The 26430-nt window shown below is 37.7% G+C and overlaps 1 protein-coding gene and 1 long non-coding RNA gene across 21 annotated transcripts; one reads left to right on the forward strand and one right to left on the reverse strand.

Moving 5' to 3' along the window:
- Positions 1–4608: 4608 nt before the first annotated feature.
- DRAM2 (DNA damage regulated autophagy modulator 2) lies at positions 4609–26395 on the reverse strand. Of its 20 annotated transcripts, none has more exons than XM_077905834.1 (11): positions 26257–26395; positions 24578–24698; positions 23460–23529; positions 20946–21031; positions 19762–19906; positions 15982–16049; positions 14180–14319; positions 7424–7601; positions 6846–6928; positions 5515–5607; positions 4609–4975 (listed from the first exon to the last, which is right to left on the reverse strand). In XM_077905834.1, exons 5-11 carry the CDS (start codon positions 19890–19892, stop codon positions 4868–4870), a joined length of 801 nt encoding a protein of 266 aa, XP_077761960.1. In that variant the 5' UTR covers positions 19893–19906; positions 20946–21031; positions 23460–23529; positions 24578–24698; positions 26257–26395; the 3' UTR covers positions 4609–4867. The 20 variants fall into 20 exon arrangements, with proteins under 20 accessions (XP_077761960.1, XP_077761962.1, XP_077761957.1 ...); XM_077905836.1 differs by having other exon boundaries at positions 19762–19903; positions 24578–24701; positions 26257–26389; XM_077905831.1 differs by having other exon boundaries at positions 24578–24701; positions 26257–26389.
- On the forward strand, positions 6864–17693 carry LOC144318688 (uncharacterized). The gene is made up of 3 exons (XR_013384740.1): positions 6864–6969; positions 16759–16820; positions 17375–17693. It is a non-coding gene; the product is annotated as an uncharacterized LOC144318688 (long non-coding RNA).
- Positions 26396–26430: the final 35 nt, after the last annotated feature.

The following is a 26430-nucleotide window of genomic DNA, read 5'->3' on the forward strand; positions in this document are numbered from 1 at the left end:
TTTCTCATAATATATTTGTCAAGTTTTGTTACTGGGGTTATGCTGGCTTCATAACACAAGTTGAAAACTCCTCTTTATTTCTTGAATGAGTTTGTGTAGAATTGTGTCATTTTTAACCTAAATATTTAGTAAAATTCACCAGTGAATTAATCAGGTCTTCAAAGTTTTCTTATTGGAAAGATATGTAATTACAAATTCAATACTTTAATAAATATAGAAATATTTTTAGATTTTTTTTTCTTCTTGCATAATTTTTGACAAACTATGTGTTAAAAGGCAATTTTCCCATTTCATCTGAGTGGTTGAATTTCTTGGTAAACATGCTCTTATTATCTTTAATGTCCAACAAGCTATGTAGTGATATCTTCCTTTTCATTCTTGATATTAGTAATTTGAATTTTCTCTTTTTCACTTGATTGGATTTTTTTGTTTGTTTCCTAGGCTGTCATAACACATTACCATAAACAGAGTGGCTTGAAACTATAGAGATGTATTCTCTCACATTTCTGGAGGACAGAAATGAAAAATCAAGGCTCCTTTTAAAGGCTGTAGGAGATGGGATCCCTGGGTGGCGCAGTGGTTTAGCGCCTGCCTTTGGCCCAGGGCGCGATCCTGGAGACCCGGGATCGAATCCCACGTCAGGCTCCCGGTGCATGGAGCCTGCTTGTGTCTCTGCCTCTCTCTCTCTCTCTCTCTCTGTGACTATCATAAAATAAATAAAAATAAAAAAAAATAAAAAAAATAAAGGCTGTAGGAGAGAATTATTCCTTACCTCTCACTAGTTTCTAGTTGCAGGCAATCTTTGGCTTGAGGATGCATTAATCCAATCTCTGCCTTTGTCTTCACTTGGCCTTCTGTCTCTGTATCTATGGTCTTCTTATAAGGACACCACATCACTGGATTTAACACAATTCTCATATGATCTCATAATTAACTATATCTCCAAATACCCTGTTTTCAAATAAGGTCACATTCTAAATTTCTAGATGGACATGACTTATGGGAAATACTATCCAAGCCAGTGTATTAATCTTGCTAGGTGTTTATCAATTTTAATCATTTTCAAAATCTCACTTGTGATTTTGTGGATTTTCTGTGTTAATTTCCACTGATTGTGGATAAGTTCTCAGTCAATATCAAGTCTTCAAACATTTCTTCTGTACCATTCTTTTTATTTTCATCTTCAGAAACTCAATTATGAGATGCAAGGCCACTTCAAAACTCAAATACTCTGTCTTCCAAGTTTATCCAACCATTTCTTCTATCTGTAGTCCTATCATGTCAAATTCTAGAACTTTGTTTCCCATAGTTTACATGTCTCTGCTGATATTCCTCAACTTTTCATGCATGTTTTCCACCATTTTTACTACTTCCCTCAGCGTTTTTATCATAGTTCATATACCTCTGATAACTGCAACATCTGGGCAATCTCTGAGTTTGCTTCTACTGACCATTTGCTCTCTGGATCAGATTTCTTACTCCATTGTAGGTCTTATAATTTCTTGCTGTATGCTAGAGATTTTCTATAATAAAACAATGAATATAAAAATAAATAATAGTTACCTTCACAACAGGGCATGCCTGTTCCTTTGTCAGGATCTTACAGTGGGAAGCTGAGTTAATGTAATCTGTAGTTGAGGTGGAGATGAGTTTTGCCACTGATTTAGTTTAACTTTACCACTTGCTTCATATATTTTAAATGAAAAGTTTCCTTTTAGGAGGGATTGGAATCTGAGTATTGGTGAGATTCTAGTGGAATCTTTGTGCTCTTCAGCTAAACTGCCAGGTTGCCAAACATGGGGACTTACCCTCTGAACTGCATTCCCATAGCATATTTTAGAATTTCTGAAGTATTCAGGCTTCCTGAATAGGTGAACTCTCTCTCAAATTACCATGCCTTTTGGAGGATACAGTTGCTTACACTCACAATGCCTCAGAAAGATTTTCTTTGTTTTAGTTCTGTTCTATATTCTTATCTTCCTAGTAGATGAGTGGTTTACTAAAATTAGCAATTTGGCTGATTGAAAAGAAGCACGACATGCATGGATTTACAAAGATACTAATGAACCAATGTTTGCTGAACTTCATTTCACAGTGAGTTCTATAGGACATTAAAGAGGAAATAAGAAAAATTCTCTTTCACAAATCCACTGAACACTTACAATATATGACACTATTCTGGCAACATACAATATAATCTTAGTAACTGGGATGGATAAAATTGGAGTTCCTAAATTATATATCTCGTTTGATTTTCTAAAATCTAAAATTAGAAGTGAATAGTTCAGGTTCATTTTCCCATGTGATTCTATCATCTCCTTAAATCTTGTCATCACTATCCATTTAATTTAAGGAGAAAAATTGGGTAAGAGCATTCCCATTTTTCAGAATTTTGATATGAAAATGACAAACGTCCATTTCATTTATATTTCACTGGCTAAAATTCAGTCTCATGCTCATACTTAATTGAAAGGTAGGCTGGGAAATGTAGTCTTGCTGTTTATCCAGGAGAAAAATAGATACCCTCAGTTCACAGAATCTGCCAATTTTGTCAGTTTAAGACCTTCTATTCTTAAAACTAAATATTCAATACAAAATTGTTGATTGAATTGAAAAGGAATGCCTTCTCTGTTTATCCAAGCTACTGTACGGACAGTGGAGGCAAGGCATATTTTGAGGGAGGGTGTGGTTATCTTCCATTACTTCAGCCATAAGTGAGGGATAAACATATTCAAAAATCTCTTTACAATCTCCTTCCGAATTTATTAATATTTTCATCTTCTGTTATGCCTAAGGGTAAAGGTTAAATGATGAGATTAAAATACTATCAAAGTAACATTTTGTCTTAAAATAATTTCTTTAATGTGTTATTGTGTATGTTTTAGTGTATATCTAAGCCTAATATTCTAGGACAGACCTGTAAGTCCAATTCGTCCCTGTGCCATCCTCCCTACATGTAATTTATAAAACTTTGATTCTATCAATCCTTCTCTCACCACACCATGGTCCTTCACAACTTGAATTTCAGCTTCCCTGATGTAGAATAGCCAGGACTGAATGCTTTTTCTCAGGTGTGGTTGCACCATGATTTTCAGAGGCATGATAGAAATTTTTCATGGTTTGTATCCAAATGTTTTTTCTAGTGGTGCCAGATTTCAATGAATCAATGTTTACTAAAATATCTCCCATGTTTGCTGCTGAATCTTATACGTAAACAGTATTTTATTCCATTTTGTCTTATTAGCTCAGAAGTCTTCAGAAATATTATTTACACAGTCCTGTATCTAGCAACTTATTCCTAATTGAGATCTTGGATTCTACTATATATATATCCATTTTTCTTTAAAAGTGCTCCTTTTTGTACTTCAAACTTGTTCTTACCACCTTTTATTTTGGCTATGGAACTGTTTCTTCTAAAATGATAAACCTTGTTAATCTTCTTCAACGACTCTTTTGAGAACCAGTCCCTGAGCACCTCCTAGATAAGCATTTTCTTCTTTTGAATTTTATCTGAATCTGTAAACCATTCTTTCTTTATCTGTATAGACAGGGATCCAAGCAGAAGCTATCTGATCATTTGCATGACAGAGAGAGAAAAAACCATTTTGGTGGATACCTATATCACAATTATTTTGTACTTTTGAGGGGAGGGGTTTTTTTTTTTTTGGACTGATTTTTGTCCTTCAGAATTTGGGTTCTACAAAGATCACACTCTGTTTAAAAGACTTAGTATCTGCCCATTCAAGACTACTTATAAATGATTATAATTTGCTATAAATGAAAATCTAAGACACTCTTGACTGCAGTTTGTGGTCATTTATATCAATCGTATCTGCTGTTATTCACAAACTACTCAGCCTTATTTATGAGCACTAATCCTTGCTTTATGTAAAATGCGATTGAATAAATCTACCTATCATTACTTCTCTCATGTGATAGGGATTAAAATCTCATTTCAGGGACTAAGCCTCAGGAACTATTGCAAGCATGTGTGACAGACCACTTGGTACAGTATTGGGCTTTGGGGCAGGAATCAAATCCATACCTGCAGAATCACTTGGGCAAATCTTTTTTTTTTTTAATTTTATTTTTTTTATTTTATTTTTTTTAAATTTTTTTATTCATTTATGATAGTCACAGAGAGAGAGAGAGAGAGGCAGAGACACAGGCAGAGGGAGAAGCAGGCTCCATGCACCGGGAGCCTGACGTGGGATTCGATCCCGGGTCTCCAGGATCGCGCCCTGGGCCAAAGGCAGGCGCCAAACCACTACGCCACCCAGGGATCCCTCACTTGGGCAAATCTTAAGTACTGAAAGCACTTCCATGAATTCAGGTCTGCTCCCTTTAATAAGTGGATTCCAGAAGAAAAAATTGTATAGACTTTAAGAAATGTATTGAAATGGTAAAACTATTACTTCAAAACCTAATTCTAAAGGAGCTGCTGAGCAACGCTGATGATCTGGGATCCTGGAAAATGTCTTATAAAAGTGCTTCCCAAAAAACATAGTTTACAATGCTTTAGAAAATATGAAAGGCTAGATTTTGTAGACTGCTTGGTACATTTCTTGCTGCTTCTCTTTAAATAAAGTAGGAAAAAAGTCTACGATGTTGTAGTCCTTTGCCTTTATTTTCTGGGATTAAAAAAAAAAGTATGGGCATAAATGTTTTTACATGGTCTTCTTGAAGATAGCCTTGAAAGTAACTTATCAAATGGCTTTGTTTATATTTCTTGATTATCAGTATTCATCAGTATCACTGTCAACCTTGATTAACTGGTTAAAAATGTCGGAGCAGAATAAGGAACTTTCATGAACATATCCCCAATCCCTGAGAATCATAATCATCACAGATATATTTCATTCCTTCATCATAAATCTCTAGAAAGTAGCCGTGTTCGTTCATTGTTAACCGGGCAAGGAGCAGTGTCATAGAGGGTTAATCCATGTAAATTGGCTTCCACACGTAAAGAAATTTTCTGTAACAGAAAAGAAAATTATATATAGATGTTTATTCCTTAAAGGCATCTTCAATATCCTCGACATCACATCTTAAATATGTTCTGAAGAATATTTTTGGGATTGGAAATGTAAATCAATTCTAATAAGTAACAAGATTGAGATAGATGTCGTACTGCCAAAGGTGTCATCTATAGTACCAACAGTTAGGAAAACCAAGCTTTTCTACTCAGAAGTTCTTCGTTTTTCTTTGTTTTTTAAAAGGAATCAGTGAAACTAAATGTTGAGGTTGGCCTATGTAAACATAGGCAGAGTTGATGAAAATTTGTAAAAAAAGTTTTGCAAATTTACTTGCTTTACAATCCTCTTTTCAAGGCTGAACACCTTACTAATGATACACTACTTCCCCAAACCAGAAACGATTTACCTGAGAAGCTCCTCTTCTGGCATTGCTGCCTGTGAAATTAATTTCCAAAAAGGTTGGAGACTTGCCTATAGCAATTTCTTTTATCCCACCTGAGGGAAGTTTGACTGTATATCTAATGCTGTGTTTTCTTACCTGAAAATCACGGATGTAAGTCAGGAAAAAACCAAAGAAGGAGAATGACATAGACCATTCTGCTGCAGTGGTGATCATGTGAAGCACGTAACCCTTGAGGGACAATGGAAAAAAAGAAGAGTTCTGTGAAATTTCATTTGAATGAAGAAGAATTTCTGTCAAATAAAAAACCCATAAAACCTATAAAACAATCTGCCTTCTGAAAATCAAAGGCCATAGGTAAACATTAAGGACATATTAATCTACTATGGCCTTTTGTCAAAAATGTACCCATGTGAATTTATTAATTGTAATAAACATGCCATACTAATTAAAGATGTTAATTAAAGGGGTAGGTACAGAATATATTGATAACATAGAACCCTCTGTACTATTTTCACAATTTTTCTGTAAATATGAAACTGTTTAAAATAAGGTTTGTTTAAAAATTTAATTCTATTTATACTTAACATTTAATTTCATAACTGAACTTTCTAGAAAACAAAACAACCTTTAATTTATTAAATATATCTCAAGAATTAAAGACAGACATTAGGAAAGTCCTTCTAAATGATCTAGCTATTGTAACTTCAAATAGAGCAAATAAAATTTCCATCTGAAGAACGAAGAACAGGAGAACTTCTACTCTATAATTGGAAAGTTACTGCCTTTCCCACAGCCATAAGATTCATTAAATGACACTAAAAATGTTTAAGTAAAAAATGTTCATGATAAACTTAGTTTTAGAGCATTAAATAATACATGGATTATGACTGAGAGAATCTAGTAAATTATTTCATTCTTTCATTCTCACAAACATGCCCTTATCCAAGGCTAATTCTTTTAAAATAATTCATAATGAAATGCCACTGAGAGGTTTGTGAAAACAGATGAACTTAATTTTATCACCTATTTAGTATATGCTCCTCCTCCTTTTCCCCTCAGGATCAAAGAAGTTATCTCTATTCAGATATCCACTATATCGGTGTCCAAATGCAGAGTCCATAATAATAAACTTCTGGATAATAATTCAGAAAATAAGTATTCTAATAATAAAAGATCTCAGTTGGGTATGTTATACATTACATCCATATTTAGGGGAGCCAATTTCTGAGAAAACTCTTTGCCATCACAATTTTCTTCGTGTCTTGAAAATGTTCACTGTTCAAACTTGACAGAAGAATACAGGTGGTTCAACATAAACTCGATCATACATAGAAAATAATCCTAATTTAACAAAATGATTATTCTACTGAAAAAAGCCTTTTGTGATGACATGAAAAATACATCAAAATCAACCAAAATAGTCATCTTAAATATAAAACTAAGTTTTATAGATTCCAAGTTCTTACTTTGTCCTCAGGATTCCAATGGAGTTTCTGTACTATATCTGTGCCAAAATTCCCACTGTACAAAAGTGATGAGCAAGTCAGCACTATAAAAAAAGTAAGTCAAGGAGAATCTCAGAGAAGACCTGTAAGTTTAAATTAGATTTAAAATAAAAATAACTTTAAAGGTCCACAAAGATTACTAATACTTTTGTTTCCAAGGTCCAAACCTATTTCCTTAAAGGTCGGATATTATACAGCTGTAGTGAAAATTAAAAATGGGCCTGGAGGATTACTATGAAATGGTTTGCACAGTCATTCCCACTGTGCTGTCAATTGGCAGTACTACCCTAAAATTCTTCTACATAATTGTTCTCAGGGAGGGCATTAACCCATCCTTCATATCTCTGAAATGAGTACGATCAGGCTAAATGTTATCTTTGTTCCTAGCTCAATTAACGAGGTCCTATGTAGAATTTGAATTTCATATTTCAAGTCCTCTAATTTAGGGTCACTAACCGAAGAATCTCACCCATAAGATGTCAACAGCGTTCACAGTCAATTCCCTTCCAAGTGTAGCCACATTTTACAGCAAAGGATACTGCTTAATGCACTTACTCCACACCAGATAACCACCAGTAGTCTGATCCAGAAGACTTGTTTGCCATGTATTTTGGGCTGCATTTGGTAGGAAAGGATGGTCTGAACGAACATATATAACGAGCCCATACCAAAGGTGAGCACAGCTCCACATACATGTACAATGAAAAAGGCTGTTTTCTGAGAGGTAAAAAGAAGAAATAATAACAGAAACTCAAAACACATTGCCAACACAATATTTAAAAGCACAAGCCAGTGATTTCAAGAGGACACTCACTGAATGGAAAAAAAGCACTATGCATCCTACAGATTATTTCCTGAAGCAATTCTTAGAGTACTCCATATAAGCCAGATTAACAAATTGTTCATGTCACTATTGAAAATGACAGTAATTATTCATTTACACATTGAATAATCTGTTTATTTCAGTGCCTCTTCTGTGTCAAGCACTGTTCTAAGTACTCAGATGTATTAGTGAACAAAACAGACAAAAATCTGGCCCTCAGAGTTTACATTCAAATGAAGAAGCACAAACAATAACTAACAAACTTTAGAAATAAATAGAGTCCATCATATGTTAGATGGTAATAAGGTCTATAGAAAAAGAATAGTACACGGCAAAGGAGGATCAGGATGGTTAGGAAGCTGGAGGGAACGAGTTTCAACTTAAATCTAATTTAATGTAAATATAATTAAAGGCTCAAAAAATTAAAACATTCATTCCCTCTTGGCTCTCATTGATTGGTTTTGATAAATTATACAGGGGATTACCATAAATTCTCATTTTTTTCTTCTTTGCCTCACTCTTATCAATATCCATTTACATTTTATTTTTTACCACATATACCCTCTGCTTAAAAGTGACAACAGTAGCTCTCCAAAAATTCTACAAATATTTTCAGTTGAACCACTCTAGTTTTTGAAGCTGATGCAGCCTGTATCTCATTTGGTTGAGAATTCACTGTAAAGCACCTGGCACAGAGTGTATGATGGGGTAACGAGGGGAGAGGTTAGGGTTTGGGTCCCTTCTTTTACAATTGGCTGTGCTAATTCACAAACACAGAGCCCAGATTTTTTTTTAATTGAAGCTTTATAAGAAGTTTTTGGTGTAAAGAAGCAAAAGATAACAATGTTTTTGCCAAGGCCATTGGTTTTCTTTTTGAAAGAAAGGGATGCTTTGATTCAGTTTGGGGTGTTATAACTGGCAATAAGTTATGACTGCTGGGAAGGGAAAAAAATGCACACTTTACCACTTTGGGTAACAAAGAAAGAAAATTCAGCACCTGTAAAACATAAAATGAAATTATCTTCTTATCTTCTTATGGGAATTTATCTACATATATGGATAAAGGCTGGAAAATATAGGCAAAAACAAAATTAACTATTTTAGGGCTACAAGCAGGAATATGGGTGAATTTTTCCCCTTAAAAATATTCTCATATATACTGATGAAGCTAAATACAGAGTAGCCTGATCGATGCCCACCTGTGATCAGTACACAGTCCCAACAAAATCCCGTGAATTAAAAAGTAAAAATAAAGAACGGAGAGCACTTACTTCTATATTTTTATAATTAAAATAAACGCATTTAAAACTGGTCTTAACTGGCAGTACTACTGCTTGTATATTCAATTTTATCATTTTAGAGACAAGGAAAACAGCAAAAGATCTTGAAATAGGCCAGAGAGTATTCCTTCAGTGGAATGTTAGAGCCTCTGGGACTGGTTCTATACAAATGGGAGTTTGATTTGCCTTTCATCGAGCTATTTTTCACAGAAAATTTCTGTAATGATAGAAGTTATGTGCAGAGACAGAAGTTAACATATTGAAAACTTGGGCAGCCCAAGTGGCTCAGCGGTTTAGCGCCGCCTTAAGCCCAGGGTGTGATCCTGGAGACCCGGGACTGAGTGCCAAGCTGGGCTCCCTGCATGGAGCCTGCTTCTCCCTCTGCCTGTGTTTCTGTCTCTCTCTCTCTCTCTGTCTCTCTCTCTTGAATAAATAAAAGTAAAAAAATAAAATAAAAACATTATTAAAAAAATATCGAAAACTGATAATGTGAATAATCCATGTCTATATAAATGCAAATTGCGTCCTTTTAAATGTTATTATCACTCTGTGAATAATGACCAGTTTTGCATCATAAATTTATTTTAGCATTCCTTATCTGACTACAAATGTGTGGTACCTTGACTTCTCTTTTGGGCTGATTTGTAATACCTACCATTTCCCTCATTAATTAAGAAGTTAAATACAATCTTTGACACATGTACAAAAGTCATTATTTTATCCTCTTTAAAAATATCTCCTTTAGGGTATTATGCTGAGTGAAGTAAGTCAATTGGAGAAGGACAAACATTATATGTTCTCATTCATTTGGGGAATATAAATAATAGTGAAAGGGAATATAGGGGAAGGGAGAAGAAATGTGTGGGAAATATCAGAAAGGGAGACAGAACATAAAGACTCCTAACTCTGGGAAACGAACTAGGGGTGGTGGAAGGGGAGGAGGGCGGGGGGTGGGGGTGAGTGGGTGACTGGCACTGAGGGGGACACTTGACGGGATGAGCACTGGGTGTTATTCTGTATGTTGGTAAATTGAACACCAATAAAAATTATTTTATTAAAAAAATCTCCTTTAACAAAACAAAGACAACCTGATTCTTTGACAAACACAAGAAAAATCATAGAGATATGTGTGGTCAGGAGCAAATGTCTGATAAAGAACTTATAAATTATATATTGAGTGGTCTGTAATCTTTACCTAAAAGCAGTAGATGAAACTTCAGGAACTAAATTTCTGCTTACTTATCCTCTATCCAAAGTCTTCTTGAAGATAAATTTTATAGGAAGAAAGAATGGTTTGTGACAAGAGAGGCACATATTATAGTTATGTTGCCATGAGCCATGCAATAACAAGGATTACTGGTAGCCATCAGAAACTAGAAAAGAGGCATGGAATAGGTTTTTCCCTGTGTCCCCAAAAGGGACACATCCCTACTAACATCTTGGTTTCAGATTTCTGGCCTTCTGAACTTTGAGAGAACAAATTTCCATTATTATAAGACACTCAATTTATGGCATTTTGTTATGGTAGCCCTAAAAATTAATGCAGATTTCTGCTTATTTAACCCTTCCAAGTTTCCTCCAGGATAAATTTTCTAGGAAGGGAAAAATTCCTCTAAGTAGGCACCGAGGACACTTACCATGTGTTTGTTTTGCTGAATGCTATTATATACGGTTGTTTTCAAAGAAATTAAATTTGTATTTTTTAAGTCAGAGTTTTTCTAACCTCATTAGGTCTCTTTAAGCATAGACAACCACAGTAATAGCAAGAGAATTTTTATTCATCCTGCTTAGTCTCTTTGGCTTCTTTAATAAGTTACTAAGCAATGAGAACATGTTTGAAGTAGTATGTTAGGTGCTGAATATAAAATGGTGAACAAAACCACTGTACTTATAACTAATGGAGAAATAGATCAACTAAGAACTTTAAAAACCATAGATATAAAATTAGTAAGTGCTATGAAGAATTTGTTTCCAGAGGCTTAGAGAACACAAAGAGAACTCAAATTATATAGGAACAAGTCTATTCACAGAGAAGACCTCCCTGAGAAAGTAGTTTGTGTAGAGATCTTGAAGACATCTAGATATATTTAGGTTTGGGATTGTGAAATGTCCAACAAAAGAAACATGTGAAATGGAGTGACATAAACTTGTCTTATTTAAGGAACAAAGAAACTCTGGTGCTATGTACAGGGGAGGATATTAAGTGGGGGAATGATGGGGACACCTGGGTGGCTCAGGGGTTGAGTGTCTGCCTTTGGCTCAGGGGTCTGGGATTGAGTCCCACATTGGGATCCTTCCGGGGAGCCTGCTTCTCCCTCTGCCTATGTCTCTGCTTCTCTGTCTCTCATGAATAAAGAAATAATTTCTTTCAAAAAAAAAAAAAAAAAAAGAGGAGGAATGATGCAGAACAAGGCTGGAAAAGTAGATCATGCAGCTAGATCATGCAAGACCTTTGAATTAATTAAGGAGCTTGGTAGTTTATCAAATTCCTTTTTCTCTCTTATTACATCTTTTCTTTTTTTTTAAATTTTTATTTATTTATGATAGTCACACACACAGAGAGAGAGAGAGAGGCAGAGACATAGGCAGAGGGAGAAGCAGGCTCCATGCACCCGGAGCCCGACATGGGATTCGATCCTGGGTCTCCAGGATCGCGCCCTGGGCTAAAGGCAGGTGCTAAACCGCTGTGCCACCCAGGGATCCCTCTTATTACATCTTTTCATGGAACTTTGGAGCTATAGAGCTTTAAGCAGGGGTACAGGGAAACAGAGTGAGATGTATATATAATTCCAAAAGAGTATACTGGCTGCAGTATTAAATGAAAGGGATGTAAGAGTGAACACAAAGGAAGTATTTAGGAGGCTATCGCAGTAGCCCAGGTGTGAGATAATGAAGTCTGAACTGGTTGAGAAGGAGACGGTAGGGAGAGAAGCAGAGATGGAAATGGAGAGAAGCAGATATCTTCAAGAAATGTTTAAGAGGTAAAATCAACAAGTCGCTACTTTATTTTTTTTAATAAATTAATTTTTTATTGGTGTTCAATTTACCAACATACAGAATAACACCCAGTGCTCATCCCGTCAAGTGTCCCCCTCAGTGCCCGTCACTCACTCACCCCCACCCCCCACCCTCCTCCCCTTCCACCACCCCTAGTTCGTTTCCCAGAGTTAGGAGTCTTTATGTTCTGTCTCCCTTTCTGATATTTCCCACACATTTCTTCTCCCTTCCCTTATATTCCCTTTCACTATTATTTATATTCCCCAAATGAATGAGAACATACACTGTTTGTCCTTCGCTACTTTAAAACACAGTGCTAGATTCTCTTCCAAGTCAAACTCTAGAACTAGAGTTAGTTTCTGCAAGAGATAAGTGGGAAGAGGAGGGAACAATGCACTCACCACTTAAAACAGGCAGTAAAAGTTTACATGAGAAAGGAAGGAAGAACAGGAGGTGCTGTTACAGAGTCTGCTTATAAACAGGGCCCAGCAATCAAGCCATCAGTGAAGGATGTAGAGGAAATTCAAAAGGTCCAAAGTTGCATGAAAAGATATGATCAAGAGAGTAAAAGAAATTTGATTCAAAATTACAAAGCCCAGGACCCCTGTGGTGAAGGTGAATTAGAATGAAAGCTGAAAGGAAAACAGTAAAAAAAAAAAAAAAAAAAAAAAAAAAAGTATATAAACTGTTTTTGTAGATGAATGCAAAAAAGGTAGAAAGAAGGGGGCATGAGTAGCCCAGGAACTGCCATTGGAATTCACTGGACTGTATAAACAAATACCAGTTACTAATAGGGGTAGCATCTTAAGTATGGAGGTCACTTTGGGATTCATTTTTAACATACAGTGATGAGAGATACTGTTAAATTGATAAAGGGACAACTAAAACAAAGAATCACCAGCCATATACTAAAAATTCCCCAAAACATATTTTTAACACTAAGCTTTAGAAATTGATGAGTGAAGGCAGGACCCTATTTGGGTCAAAGACAGCTAACCACCAAAAATTTTGTGTCCCTTCTATAGTACACAGTTACCCCTAAGAACTGATGCTCAGTAAGACTTCATTTCCCAGCCCCTCTTGTGTCTAGCTAATAAATGTTAATAGAATGAAGTGAGTCACTGCCACGTCAAGGTTGTTAAGAAGGAGGTGTGATTTCTGCATGTTCTCTTTAACTGTTTCAACTGGCTAGATGCAGAGGATAATAAGGACTTAAGGAATGGGAGAGCTCAAAGATGGACAGTGTCTGAGCCTTAAATCATTGTGGAAGAAAAGCCATCAGCCAAAAATACGTGCAGTGGATGCATGAATGTGCCTCTATATGTGTATCTGCAGGAGTGTGTATAAATAATTATTAGATGTCTAAATAGGTTATCAAATGTCTAAACTGAAACTTTGAAGACTGCAAAGATATTAATCAAAAAACACCCATATGCCCAGGATACAACTGTTATTACCAAAGACTCATCTGAAAGAATGTCAATAGAAAGGTATGTGAAGAGTTTGCAAATATTTGTGAAGGTTGACCTGCTACTTTAAGAATTCCCTAAGAAAAACCTGGAAAAGCTCCATATCCTCTCTCTACTCCTGCATAAGAGGGGCTCAGCACCTAGAGATAAAGGTGATCAATGGGAATATCTAAACAAGAATGTAAAATAGGTAAATGCGTGTAACTTATTAGGTATAGTTTTTTCCCAAATATCTTTAAGTAATCACTACACCTAATATGGTGCTCGAACTCACACCCTGGAGATCAAGAGTCACATGCTCTACCAAATGAACCAGCCAGGCGACCCCTAGCCACATATTTTTTTAAAGTTTATTTTTTATTTTTTTATTTTTTATTTTTTTAAAGTTTAAATTTATAATTGTGTCACTTATAATTTATACCAATTCTCTCTGGTCTTGGAGTAATCTCCAAATAAGTAGTAATGAAGAGTCTAATAAATAGAGGCCTGTGAATCCTTAAAAGGTCGGAATAATTTATAGGTGTTCAGGAGCTTACCAAAAATGCAGTTTTCTCATTGCATGTGTAATGATCTCAAAGATGGCCAAATCATTTAAAGGCAGGGGACTCTACTTTGCTAAGGCAAAAAAACAGTGACAGTGTGTAACTGAATGTTTCAGGTTTCCTTTTTAACATGTATGAATTTATGAACCTCAGGAAAATGCCTGTGCTGGGTTAAAACACAAACCTGGAAATTTGCCACAACAGAAAGTCCAAAACAACTCAGTAATCCAAGTACAAGGCCAGCCTTGTTTAATTTGATGATATGAGTCTCTTCAGGACTCAGAGCTTGAACTTGCTTGTAACGAACATAAATGGTAGCAATGCCTGGGAAGAGATAACCCAAAAGACAACAAAGTAATAAGTAACCAGGGAATAAAGTTGCCAATAAAGAGTTAACAAAGGTCACATAATATGAATCTTCCTTTCAAAGTTGGTTTGAAAGAAGAGAAAAAAAAAACAACAGGAACAGCTGTTGACCTTAAGAACATTTAAGGTTGCATTTTGGAACTAGTAATATCTCTGGCCTCTTGTGGGCCTCACATTTATAAATATTTAGGATAAAATTTAAGAGGTAAGTTTGATGCTTTTGGAAAATCTCTAATGATAAACTTTATAGAAAACAAAATATTCTATATGATTAGCATTAAAGTCTAAAGTAATTGGTGTTAAATATGGGGAAAAAAACAGACAAAAAAAAAAAAAAAAACCCAAAACACCAAAATATGATTTATTTGCCCCACTCTCATTTAGTTTTATTTCAAATTATTACAACAGGGCTGAATCAGATATAGCAGTCAATTACACAGAAAACAAAAAAACAAAAACACTCACTTTACCATCCTTGTTAGTCAAGGAAGGGGCAAATCAAATTTTCCATTGCAAAAACATTGCCAAAGAACTTAAAAGTATAGAAAATAAAACATATATGCTTTTGTAGACATATTTTTGAAAACTTTAGTCATAAGATAAACTTCTATGCACTGAATCATTCATTTCCTTAACTTCAATTTTTGACCCAAGCAGATAATAAATATATGAAGAATGCAAATATTTAAAACAATCATGATTGCTGGAAAAATATTTTAGTAAATTATTAATAAAAGTTTGATTCAAAAAATAAATAATGAACAAGAATGCAAAATAGAGTAGAATTTCATTCCTTTGGTGACAGAACAGTTTTCAAAAACCAAAACATGGGGTAGCCCCGGTGGCGCAGCGGTTTAGTGCCGCCTGCAGCCCCGGGTGTGATCTTGGGGGCCGGGATAGAGTCCCGCGTCGGGCTCCCTGCATGGAGCCTGCTTCTCTCTCTGCCTGTGTCTCTGCCTCTCTTTCGCTCTCTCTGAATAAATAAATAAATAAATAAATCTTAAACAAACAAACAAACAAACAAACAAAAAACCATGGGGGATCCCTGGGTGGCTCAGCAGTTTAGCGCCTGCCTTCAGCCCAGGGTGTGATCCTGGAGTCCCGAGATCAAGTCCCATGTCAGGCTCCCTGCATGGAGACTGCTTCTCCCTCTGCCTATGTCTCTGCGCCTCTCTCTCTCTGTGTCTCTCTTGAATAAATAAATAAAATCTTTAAAATTAAAACAAAACAAAACAAAACATGGTTCCAATGCTACTCTGAAAACTTCTAAATTATTTACCCTAAATGAATTTAGTTGGTGTTAGTTGTGGTCAGTTGGTTTATAGCTTTTTGTCCTCTACTGGTCATGTGAAATCCACTTCACGTCTCAAGAAATATTTGGTTACACCTTACAACTTCTATTTGGAAAATAGCCTCATAGATATTTTTTAAAGATTTATTTCTATAATTTAGCATTTCTAGCAATTGCTTTTCTTTTAAAATAAACATCTGTGATCAAAATTTAGTGATAACATTCCCTCAGGTATAACCAGAAAGTAAAACAAGTCACGCAAGTGTTTAAAGAAGGAAAGGCCAATTTCACTATTAATTTTGATTTTTAAAACAATTTGCATTACTTACACAGAACTGCAGCAATATTTAACATTGCCCCAAACAAGCATTTTTCTGGAGCTACTGTACCAGTGTCACTGAAAGAAAAAAAAAGAAGGTGTGTGGATTTCTCATACTAGACATACATGTGTATTTTTCCTAAGGAATAAGAAATAACAGGGGTTATTTCAAATCCTGTATCTTTTCATGTATTTGTAAGTTTAATTCATATAATTTTATGAGAACATGACAGTTTGAGCTCACAGTGCTTACCTTGTTTACTTTTTTCTCCTATCATTGAAATTATTTCTTTTTCACATAACAGAAATCAATAGAAATTGATTTTAAAAAATAAAATGTTTTTTGTTTTTTACCCTATGCTGGGAACGTTAGGGCTCTGTTACTGATTTCCATCAGTTGGACAGGTATGTTCAACTGTCTCACCTGAATGTTCCCTAAACCAGGTCCTTTCACAACTCTGCTTTTGTCATCTGTTGTTAACCCTGTCTATAATTCCATTAATACCTACTCATTTCCTGTTAATTAAAAAAAAAAAACTTATCAAGTACCTACTGTGTGCCCAACAGCATTTTAGGGACAGGAATATAGTAGTTAGTAAATGAGATAAATCTCTTGCCCTCCTGGAGCTTCCATGCAAGACCAATTTTTCCTCCCCCCCCGCCCCCCCCATAGCCTTGGCCAACTCCTCTAGCAAAATGAGGACTCACAGAGCATCTGTCCAGACTTCTGTTGAAATCACTTATCAAAATGTATTAGAATGCATTGACTTACATGTTTGTGTTTCAGGGCAGCATGGAAAACACAAGTTCGGATCATCAGCCCACCCACCATTTACTGAGGAACCTTGGGTACTCTTTTCTTTTTTTGGGGGGGGGGGTACTCTTTCATCTCTCTATGACTATTGTTTATCTGCAAAATGAGGCTATTAATTCCCTCCCAGCCTCATCAGCTCAACATGAGGTAACAAAACTGACAATACAGGTGAAGATCTAGCACAGCAGCAGACACAGGGGAGACACCCATTAGATGTTAGTTTCTTTCCCTTCCCTCAAACTAGTAAAGATAAAAAAGATAAAGTCTTTGGCCATGAATTGAAGTACTAGAGGAAAGAGATAATAAAGATCTCAACTAAAGCGATGTAATGAGAATAGAAAAGAGATGGAAAGTCATGTCTGGTAAGGAATCAATAAGGTCTGGTGAACATTTGGGTTAGGTTTAGGAAAAGTAAAGTAACACATATAAATTCTAAGGATTGCTCCTTCAGACTCTAAGATGTATCTTTAGAAACAGAAGATTTTGTTACACTGATCATCTTCAGGGAGTGGAGATTATGGTTTTGTTGTTTGTTTCCTCAACCTATCAAATTTTCAAGAATAATGTAAATATATATTCTTCTAATCAGAAAAAATTTTCAGATTTCCTAAAATTTGACTACCTGTATTTCAAGAGACACTAGAGTTTCCAAATATCCCATAAGGAAATAAAAGCACGCATTTCCGAGATGGCTAAGTGTGTTCCTGCCTCGGCTCTGGAACAGACCGATACAAACTGGCCTACAAGTGAAAAGAGCCAAGTCCATCACCTCATCAGCACAGCACTCCAACTCAGTGGTCATCAAACTATTTGAATACCTGCCATCAAAAAAAAAAATTCTGATTATGTAACTTCAAAATATATGTATTTATTATATAAGTTTAAATATTGAAATTAAAAAATATACATAGAGATTCTAATAATTTGTTCTCGTGCCCTAATACTCATCTTGTGCATTCTCCCTAGGCATCCACTACTTAAACCAACTAAGAGAACACCCGAGGCACACTTGCACTGAAATTGTCTTTGGAGTGAAATTTACATTTGGTTATGTCTTTTGGGACTATTAACAAACCTTTTAGATGAGGTCTATGAGCTGAAAAGAACTTTGCAAAGCATCTAGTCTAACTTAATCATTCTGCAGATGAAGGAAATGAGCGAGAAGTAAAATTAAGTAGTTCTGAGTTTAAATGTATGAGAATGTTGAAAAAGATCCCAGGGTAATAATAATAAGGTCAGTAGCAGAAAAATAAAAGGGCAGGAGAGGGACGAAGAAGGAAGTGTCTACAGTACTATAAGAAAATCACATGCAGTACCATCAGAGAACTGAAACTCTGAAAAAGAACCCAAAGGCCTCTTAAATGATTAAAAGCACTTTAAAGTGAAAGCAGACAAGTTCTCAAAGGGGAAAGAAAAATGCTGAAAGACACTCCAGAATAACAGATGTATGGTCTCTAAAAAGTTACTAAAGAATGAACTGGTTCCCTAAGCTACATGTTCCTCTAGCAAAGTGGTAATCAGTGGTGATTATTCACCATATTATTCCTAGAATTGGAACCTTAAATTCTAAAGTATCTTTGGTTTTTGTACATATTCCCAAAGTGTACCAAATTTGTTGATATCCTTTGCTCCATACCATACCATTGTGGGAACAAATGTAAATGGTAACATTTGATCTTTTCTCAATATTCTAAAAAGATAAATTTATAGCCTCTTGGTTTATCATCTTTTAAAAGTTCATTATTTTCTGTGTTGGAGAGGTTATTTTTCAGAATGTAAACAAATAAATAAATGAAACAACTTATAACAACAAAACAAACTAAGGAAGGAAATCAACCAAACCATTAATTACCTCTGGATGGGAAGGAACTGGAGATGGGTTGAAAAGACTTTCATTTTTTACTTTTATAATCAGTTTTAGTTACTTTTATAATTGTTTAAAATTTGTTAGGGTAAGTATATACTGTCTTTAAAATTGGAAAAAAAGAGTTACAAACATAGCACAAGCAACTGAGTACCCATACTTCCATCATTATTAGTTTTGAAATTTCAAAAATATTACTGATAAATTTTGATAATTTGTCAGAAAGATCTAGATAATATGTCATAAAGATTAAGAGTAGAGTCTCTAGAGTCAAATTGCCCAGACAAACTGCATTTTGGTTCCATCACTAAGTCATGTGGCCCGCTCTCAAAATAATAATTCTTACTTCAAAGGGTAGTTGTAAGGTTTCAAGTATTCCTCACCTGAAGAATGCTTAGAACATTATTTTGTGCAAAGTAGATCGAAAAATAGTTGTCACATGAAAAAAAAAAAAAAAAAAAAAAAGAAAAATAGTTGTCATTATCATTATCTTATAATACTATTACTGTTGTTTGCAGCATTTTTTGAATAATTCCACTTCAATCTTTTTAAATCTTAGTTTGCTGACATACATATATGTACATCATTATTTTCCAATGTAGTTTTCAATAATTTGCCAGTTGCATATAATACCTAGCACTCATCACATCATGGGCCCTCCTTAAAGCTTGTCACCCAGTTACCCCATCCGCCCACTGAGTAACCCTCAGTTTGTTTCCCGGAGTTAAGAGTCTCTCATGGTTTGTCTTTCACTCTGATTTTTCCCCACTCAGTTTCCCCTCCTTCCCTTATGGTCCTCTGCACTATTTCTTACATTCTGCATATGAGTGAGACCATATTCACTTTTATCTTCTGAGACAACCTCAAATACTTATTTAGAAGACAAGGCCCTTAAAGTGTCATAATTCACTAAGTGAATCTTACCCCTGTTTTTACCCCACCTTCCTCTATCACATGGAAAGAGCCAAATGTAACTTCCTCTTTATATTCTTTTTTGGTGTAATGGTAAAAAAAAATCTGAATTTTAAAATGTTAACATGCAATGTTTGCTTCGATGTTAAAATGTGAATGATACATAAACAGCCTCCTATGAAAGAATATGTTTCACTGACCTGATATAAGGCAAAGCAGGGTCAACATGGTGAAGTATTATGGCCGTAATGTATGAAAATATGAAAGCAGCAGCTGTCCAAATTACTAGGGCAGAAGGGAGGAAACTGAGACCTTGCTGAAACCACCACATCTCAAACAGGTCTTCTGAGGTGGAAAAAACAAATTAGAGATTATTCACAAGTATTTAATCTCCTACTTTAGCCATCCACTCCCACAATCTTTTATACTCATCACCATGAGCTGTTCCACTTCTGAAATCATCCCCCACACCATCTACTAACACCTGGTTGCTTTCAATTTCTCAGTAAATGGAACCAAGCTTCACCCACTGCTATACCCAGAAATATTTTTTCTCCTCCAGCTTTACACACATAATCTAGTAGTTAGTACTGTTTATTCAACCTCCTAAATTTCCTTCAAATCTACCCCTTCTGTCCATCTCCATTACCACTACTCTACCTAAAACATCATCTTTTCTTCTCCAGATTATTATTATAATCTCCCAAATGGTCCTTTTCTAGTGTGGACCACAACCCATCTAGACTCCACCCTAAAACCAGGGTGATCCTTCTAATTCTGAAATACCAATCTGACCACCTATTCTCCTACAGAGAATCTTTCAGGGCCTCCCTGTGCCCTTATAAATTGTCTTTCCTCCTTAACTCAGTCTATAAGGTCTTTGCATCGTCTGATCTCTACTCACTTTTTGGTAATTCATCTCTGGCTACTTCTCCGTTCCCAATTCCATGCTCTAGCTCTCATCTTCATCACCATTAACAAAAGCAAACACAGAGTCTATTCTCTGTCAGCACGTGCTAAGCGCCTTAAATACACGATCTCATTTACTTCTCACAATAGAGTTACAGAGGTTAAGAGAACTGTCCAAAGTCACAGGACTTAGTAGAGACAGAATTCAAACTCAGGCAGTCCTGTTCCAACACCAATCACTATGCTATACTGCTATATATGTTCAAATGTGTCAAGCTCTCTTGTACACTCGCAGACCTTCATGCATACTGCTGTCTGGGTAACAGACACCATGCTATCACCCTCCAGCCCCTCTACCACCTATTAACTCCTATATATTTTCAAATACCGACTCTTCTGGCTTCAGCTGAGTGTCCCTACTTTGTTTCCAAGAGCACCCTTTACTTCCTCGATCAGGGCATTCATCTCACTTAACTGTTGCTTGTTTGCTTGGTTTTATCTTCCTCACGAAACTAGGTTCTGACAGAGCAGGAACCAGCTGTTTTGTTATATTTCTAGCTCCTAATATAAGAGGGGAAAGAAAAAGAGCATCTAAGTATACACATATCACACATCACCACCTTCTCTCTTAAATTCCAGACTGAGGATGTTATTAAGTAACCATAAGTGAATTTGGAAACACTAATGTATCTGAATGCACTTAATTTTTAAAAATACAGAAATACCTTCAAATTTTAAGAAACTACCCCTATGCATGTGGAAATAATATCATGTTTGGAGGACTATCTTCTCATAGTTTGATGGACAGAAACTGAATATTTCCTGTGAACTTTGTAAGAACAATTTTTTTGTTGTTGTAGTCAGCCATTTTTGACTTACGCTTGTCATTTACTTTGATCATCTGACTTGTTGCTAAATATGTGTATTTATTTATTTATTAAAGATTTTATTTATTTATTCATGAGAGACCCAGAGAGAGAGAGAGAGAGAGAGAGGGCGCTAGAGACACAGGCAGAGGGAGAAGCAGGCTCTGTGCAGGGAGCGGGATGCGGGACTTGATCCCTGGTCTCCAGGATCAAGCCCTGGGCGGAAGGCGGCACTAAACCACGGAGCCACCCAGAAGTCCCTTCATCGCATTAAACATGGCGATTCCTTGCCACATTCCTATAGTGCTTTCCCCGGCGTAAGTTCCTGGGACAATAATTCTCAATTTCTATAAATTTTTAATTACTTCTAAAATCTTTAATTCTTCTTTCTTTGAACATTATTTTAATTTGTTTTGTATAATTCTAACATAATATCCTTAGAGGAATCTACTTTCATATTGTTGATTTCACTAACCCTTGCACCTGTTTTATAGCTTTTGACTATAAACTTGTATTAGGATAATTTTAATTGGGAGTATTCTAAAAGGCTTAGTTTTAAGGGTGAATCATTCCAGGGAAGGTCTATATCTATTTTTATCAGGCACTCTGGCATATTACCAACCCGGGCCAACTTTAATTTCCTAACTTCCAGGTTTTTTTAGACCATGCAGATATATACATTTGAACCCCAAATCTGAGTGGTCCCAGACTCTGTAGTTTCAAGTTCTCAAGGGGTAGCTTTACTCCCTGACCTGGATCTAGGTGAAAATATACACATTTCTTTGTGATCCCCCTTTGCCAGGAAGGAGATATTTTTCCTAGCCCTCCTTTCACTGAGTAGATTTTTGAGGATCCCAGCCAAATTTGGAGGAAGGTGGTTCTTCAAGGCCATGGGTTGTACAATTTCAAGGAGAAATACTCATCTTTAACTTTTACGAAAAAAATCACTCCCTGAAACACATTTATACAAACTACCATGTGAATGGTGCCTCTTGGAGTTATATACCTGGGAGGTCAAAGGGGTATGAATTCTCTTTCTACCTTGGGTGGTGAGCAAGAGGAAACCTACCACCTGTCCTTAATTGTGCTTTACTTCTGCTACCAGCCAAACAACAAGACACTCTGCTAGTTTATTACTCTGATTTCTACTCTTTCTTTGACCTTTTAGGCCTGGGGATTTCCCTTTCTGTTCTACAGGCCTGCAACGCATTTTAAAGGCTAATATAATTTAACCAGCATTTAGGTATTTTGGCAAAAGGAATTTTCAAAACATTTGTGTCCACCTCACTGCCAGAAGCATAGCCTCTTCCTCCTTTAACCATTGTTGTATGCCCACATCCTTCCTAGTCTTTAAAATCGAGCTCAAATATACCTTCTTCCACACATGACCTTCCCTAATCTCTTTGCATCTGTAAATAAGCATTCCTTCCTCTGAGAACACTTGATTTGCACATCTCTTATGACTTACTGTCTCTACAGTATGATAAATAAGGAAAAGGTCTTAAGTGGATAAAATCCTTGATGAGAGAGACTCTACTTCACTACCTATGCACAATAGAGGGCCTTGCCCATAGTAATCACTAAATATTTTCTGAATGAACAAACAGCCAAAAACAAATCCTCTTAAACCCCAAAAAGGTTCATGTTTTTTCTATTTCAGTAAACAATATTGCCATTTTCCCAGGTTATCCAGATTCTAAGACCTTAGAATAACCATAGGTCCCAAACAGTATCCTCTAGCCACACATGGCTATTTAAACTAAAATTTCAATTGGCTAAAACAAAACTTAAAAATTCAGTCATTCAGTCATACTAGCCATATGTCAAGTCCTCAAAAGCCACATGTGTCTAGTGGCTACCACTAAAGGATGGTGAACATATAGAACATTCCCATTATCATGGAAAAGTTCTATTGGTCTATGCTGAACAGCTATTACAGGGATTGCATGACAGCACAAGTAAAGAAACACATTACTGATACATAATAAGGGGTAGCTCTTAGTACTGTTAAATGGTCTAAAACAGTACATACTTCAAGGTTTATGCAAGAACTATATGTAAAATACTGTCACAGATGATCAGTAAATGGCTGTTTCTCTTTTAGACTGTAAGAGATGAATTACCTGTTTTACAAGTTCATAAAATATTGGTCTTCAAATCTCCATAAACCTGCACCTTTTTAAATCCTGAAATCTACATACAAAGAAAATAAGAATGTTTCAAACCACATTCTTTTAAACATGGACAATTTCAAGTCAATGCACCAATATTTGTTCATGGGTAGGACACTATGCTATAGAATTGTTAATAAGCTATTTTTCTTTAGAGTCAATACTTGTGTGTTTTTTAAAATTAGTTTGAACATACAGGATTATATCAGTTTCAGGTGTACGATACAGTGATTCAACACTTCCATACAACACCTGGTGCTCATCAGGTTAAGTGTACCAGTGTGCTTTAAAATAATGTACCATCTGAAACTAAGTACTATTTTAAATCTAGGATATCAATTTTCCTACCCTTTCTCACAATAGACACCTTTTGCTGATCTCAAAAAAGATAAAATAAAAGGGAAAACACTAAAATTTACTCCTATGGAAGGAAAGACAAAAATGAGGAAAGGAAAGATTAGGCAAAATAAAACATTAACTAGTCCATGTGGTGCAACGGAAAGAACACAGCTATGTGATCAGCTTTACCCAACTGCAAATCCTAGCTTTATCAAGTCCCAGCTGTATGATTTTAGAAAAGTTACTAAGCTCTGAGTTACAGTATTCTGATTCGTAAAGTAGCTATCTCAAAGGGTTTTTTCCTAGAACAGAAAAAGCATACAATATAACAATGACAGCTAAATTTACCAATTCTGTACAACTGTAACTAGCCACAGGGATCCAGAACAACACTTAATTCTTTGCATGTATGAATCATCTGGGATTCCTATCTCCTCAGGCTTTCAGGGTTCTTATTGTTTAAACAGTTTAGGAGAGAAGCAAGGCTTGAAATGATTTACCAGTATGCTAATGACAACTGAAAATTTTAAGGGCACTGACTTGATGAGGAAAGACTCTTATGCCCATGCATTTTCATAGTTGAAAGCTGGAAGTAAGGCTGGCTAACTGCCAAGCAAACAAAGTTAAAATTTTAATGGTTAATAATTTAAGAAACCTTCGAAAATATGCAGGAATAACCTTCATATAGTAGTAAGAGTGCTTAACGAAATATTCTTGCATCTCTCACCTACCTTCCCTGCTTTCTTTGAAGATCCATGAAATCAGAACTGCAGTTACAATTCTTAAATTTCACAAATATTTGAATGGCACTGGTAATAAGAATTCCTTAATACTGTCCCCTCTACGTGGTGACTGCTAAAAAACAATAAGAAAGTAAATTCTGGATATTCCACGAGAAGAAAGCCCTAAACTCTTTATAAAAAATCCACAGAACCATAAGGCCCAAAGAAAGCATAAGAGGAAACAGTTATTTTTCTTAAGTCTAACTTGGTCTTCTGACAAATGTGATATCCTTGTAATTGTTAATCCTAAAGAGTCTAGAAGATTAAGTAACTTTTTTTTAGTAAATTGGATCAAATGGGTTAAAATCTGATGATGTCACAAGAACTACAGAACTGCCTTTGGGGACTGATTTATAAAATTAAAATTTGGGGGAACTGGACCAATCATTTCCCCGGTGTGTTTTCTGGTTTTCAAATGTATCCTAACGTAAAGAAAGCACAGAGTGAGGATGCAAAAGAGCAGCATTAGGCTTTCTGCCTTGGGCCCACAGACCCCTCAGTCCACGTAGATGAGCTTCAGATAAACACAAAGTCACCGCAGGTCTCAGCTTCAAATCTGCCCCCAATCCCTTTGCCAAGGAATCCGAGCCCAGCAGTGAAAACTGGAACGCGTACCTAACCGCAGTTTTTGTGGCACTGGGGCGACAGTTCTTGGTAGCCGTTTAAAACAAAACCAAGGCATTATTTGCCAAAGCCCCAGGACGCGGATTTCCGCCGGGCTCTGCCGGCGGCCAGGAAAGGATGCGGGGGGCGGAGCCTGGCCCTGCCCGCGCGGGGGGTGGGGGGGTGAAGAGGACGCGAAAGGAGCCGGGAGGCAGCAGGATGGGCAGGCGACGGGGAGGCGCGGAGAGCCGACCCAACCGCATCTGCCCGCCCGCCAGGTGCCCCCAGCCCCCGCCTGCCTGCCCGCCCTCCAGGTCCCCCGAGCCCGCGCCTGCCTGCCCGCTCTCCAGGTCCCCCCAGCCCGCGCCTGCCCGCCCGCCAGGTGCCCCCAGCCCGCGCCTGCCCGCCCGCCAGGTGCCCCCAGCCCGCGCCTGCCCGCCCGCCAGGTGCCTCTAGCCCGCGCCTGCCCGCTCTCCAGGTCCCCCGAGCCCGCGCCGGCCCGCTCTCCAGGTGCCTCTAGCCCGCGCCTGCCCGCCCGCCAGGTGCCCCCAGCCCGCGCCTGCCCGCCCGCCAGGTGCCCCCAGCCCGCGCCTGCCCGCCCGCCAGGTCCCCCCAGCCCGCGCCTGCCCGCCCGCCAGGTGCCTCTAGCCCGCGCCTGCCCGCCCGCCAGGTGCCCCCAGCCCGCATCTGCCCGCCCGCCAGGTCCCCCCAGCCCGCGCCTGCCCGCCTGCCAGGTCCCCCAACTCGCACCTGCCCTCCCGTCAGGTGCCCTCAGCCCGCGGCCGCCCGCCCTCTAGGTCCCTCCAGCCCGCATCTGCCCGCCCGCCAGGTCCCCCAGCCCGTCCGCGCTCCGGCCCCCAGCGGGCGCCTCTCCCGCGCTCCGCACAGTGCGGTCCCGGGAGGCAGGGCCCCCGCCACGCGCCTCACGCTGCCCGCCGGCCCCCGTGCCCCGCCCGCCCGTCCGCGGTCCTCCACCCGCACCGCCCCCGGGCGCTGAGGCCGGCCTCGCCCGCTATTCGGCCTACCTTGCTCGCCCGCCGCGCCAGTGCGGGCCGCGTCCCAATCCCGCGGGCGGGACGGACGCGGGGTGGAGCACAGGGCGCGCTCCCGAGCGGCCCGGCCGGGGCACCACCCCCGAGGAGCGCGCTCCCCGGCGCGCTCCCCCCACCCCCACCCCGAGGGGCGCGCTCTCCCCCACC

The sequence above is a fragment of the Canis aureus genome, chromosome 8 (genome assembly GCF_053574225.1).
Source record: "Canis aureus isolate CA01 chromosome 8, VMU_Caureus_v.1.0, whole genome shotgun sequence".
Classification (NCBI taxonomy): Eukaryota; Metazoa; Chordata; class Mammalia; order Carnivora; family Canidae; genus Canis; species Canis aureus.

Bases quoted from the DNA above. Each gene is read 5' to 3' on its own strand.
- DRAM2 (XM_077905847.1), bottom strand. From the start codon at position 19,892: ATGTGGTGGTTTCAGCAAGGTCTCAGTTTCCTCCCTTCTGCCCTAGTA. The intron at 16,050-19,761 runs GTCAGTGAAACA...TTTTTCTTTCAG, and splicing joins CCTGCTTTGCCTTATATCAG to TGACACTGGTACAGTAGCTC. The intron at 7,602-14,179 runs GTTTGTGTTTTA...TTTACCTCTCAG, and splicing joins CTGTTGTGGCAAATTTCCAG to AAAACAGCCTTTTTCATTGT.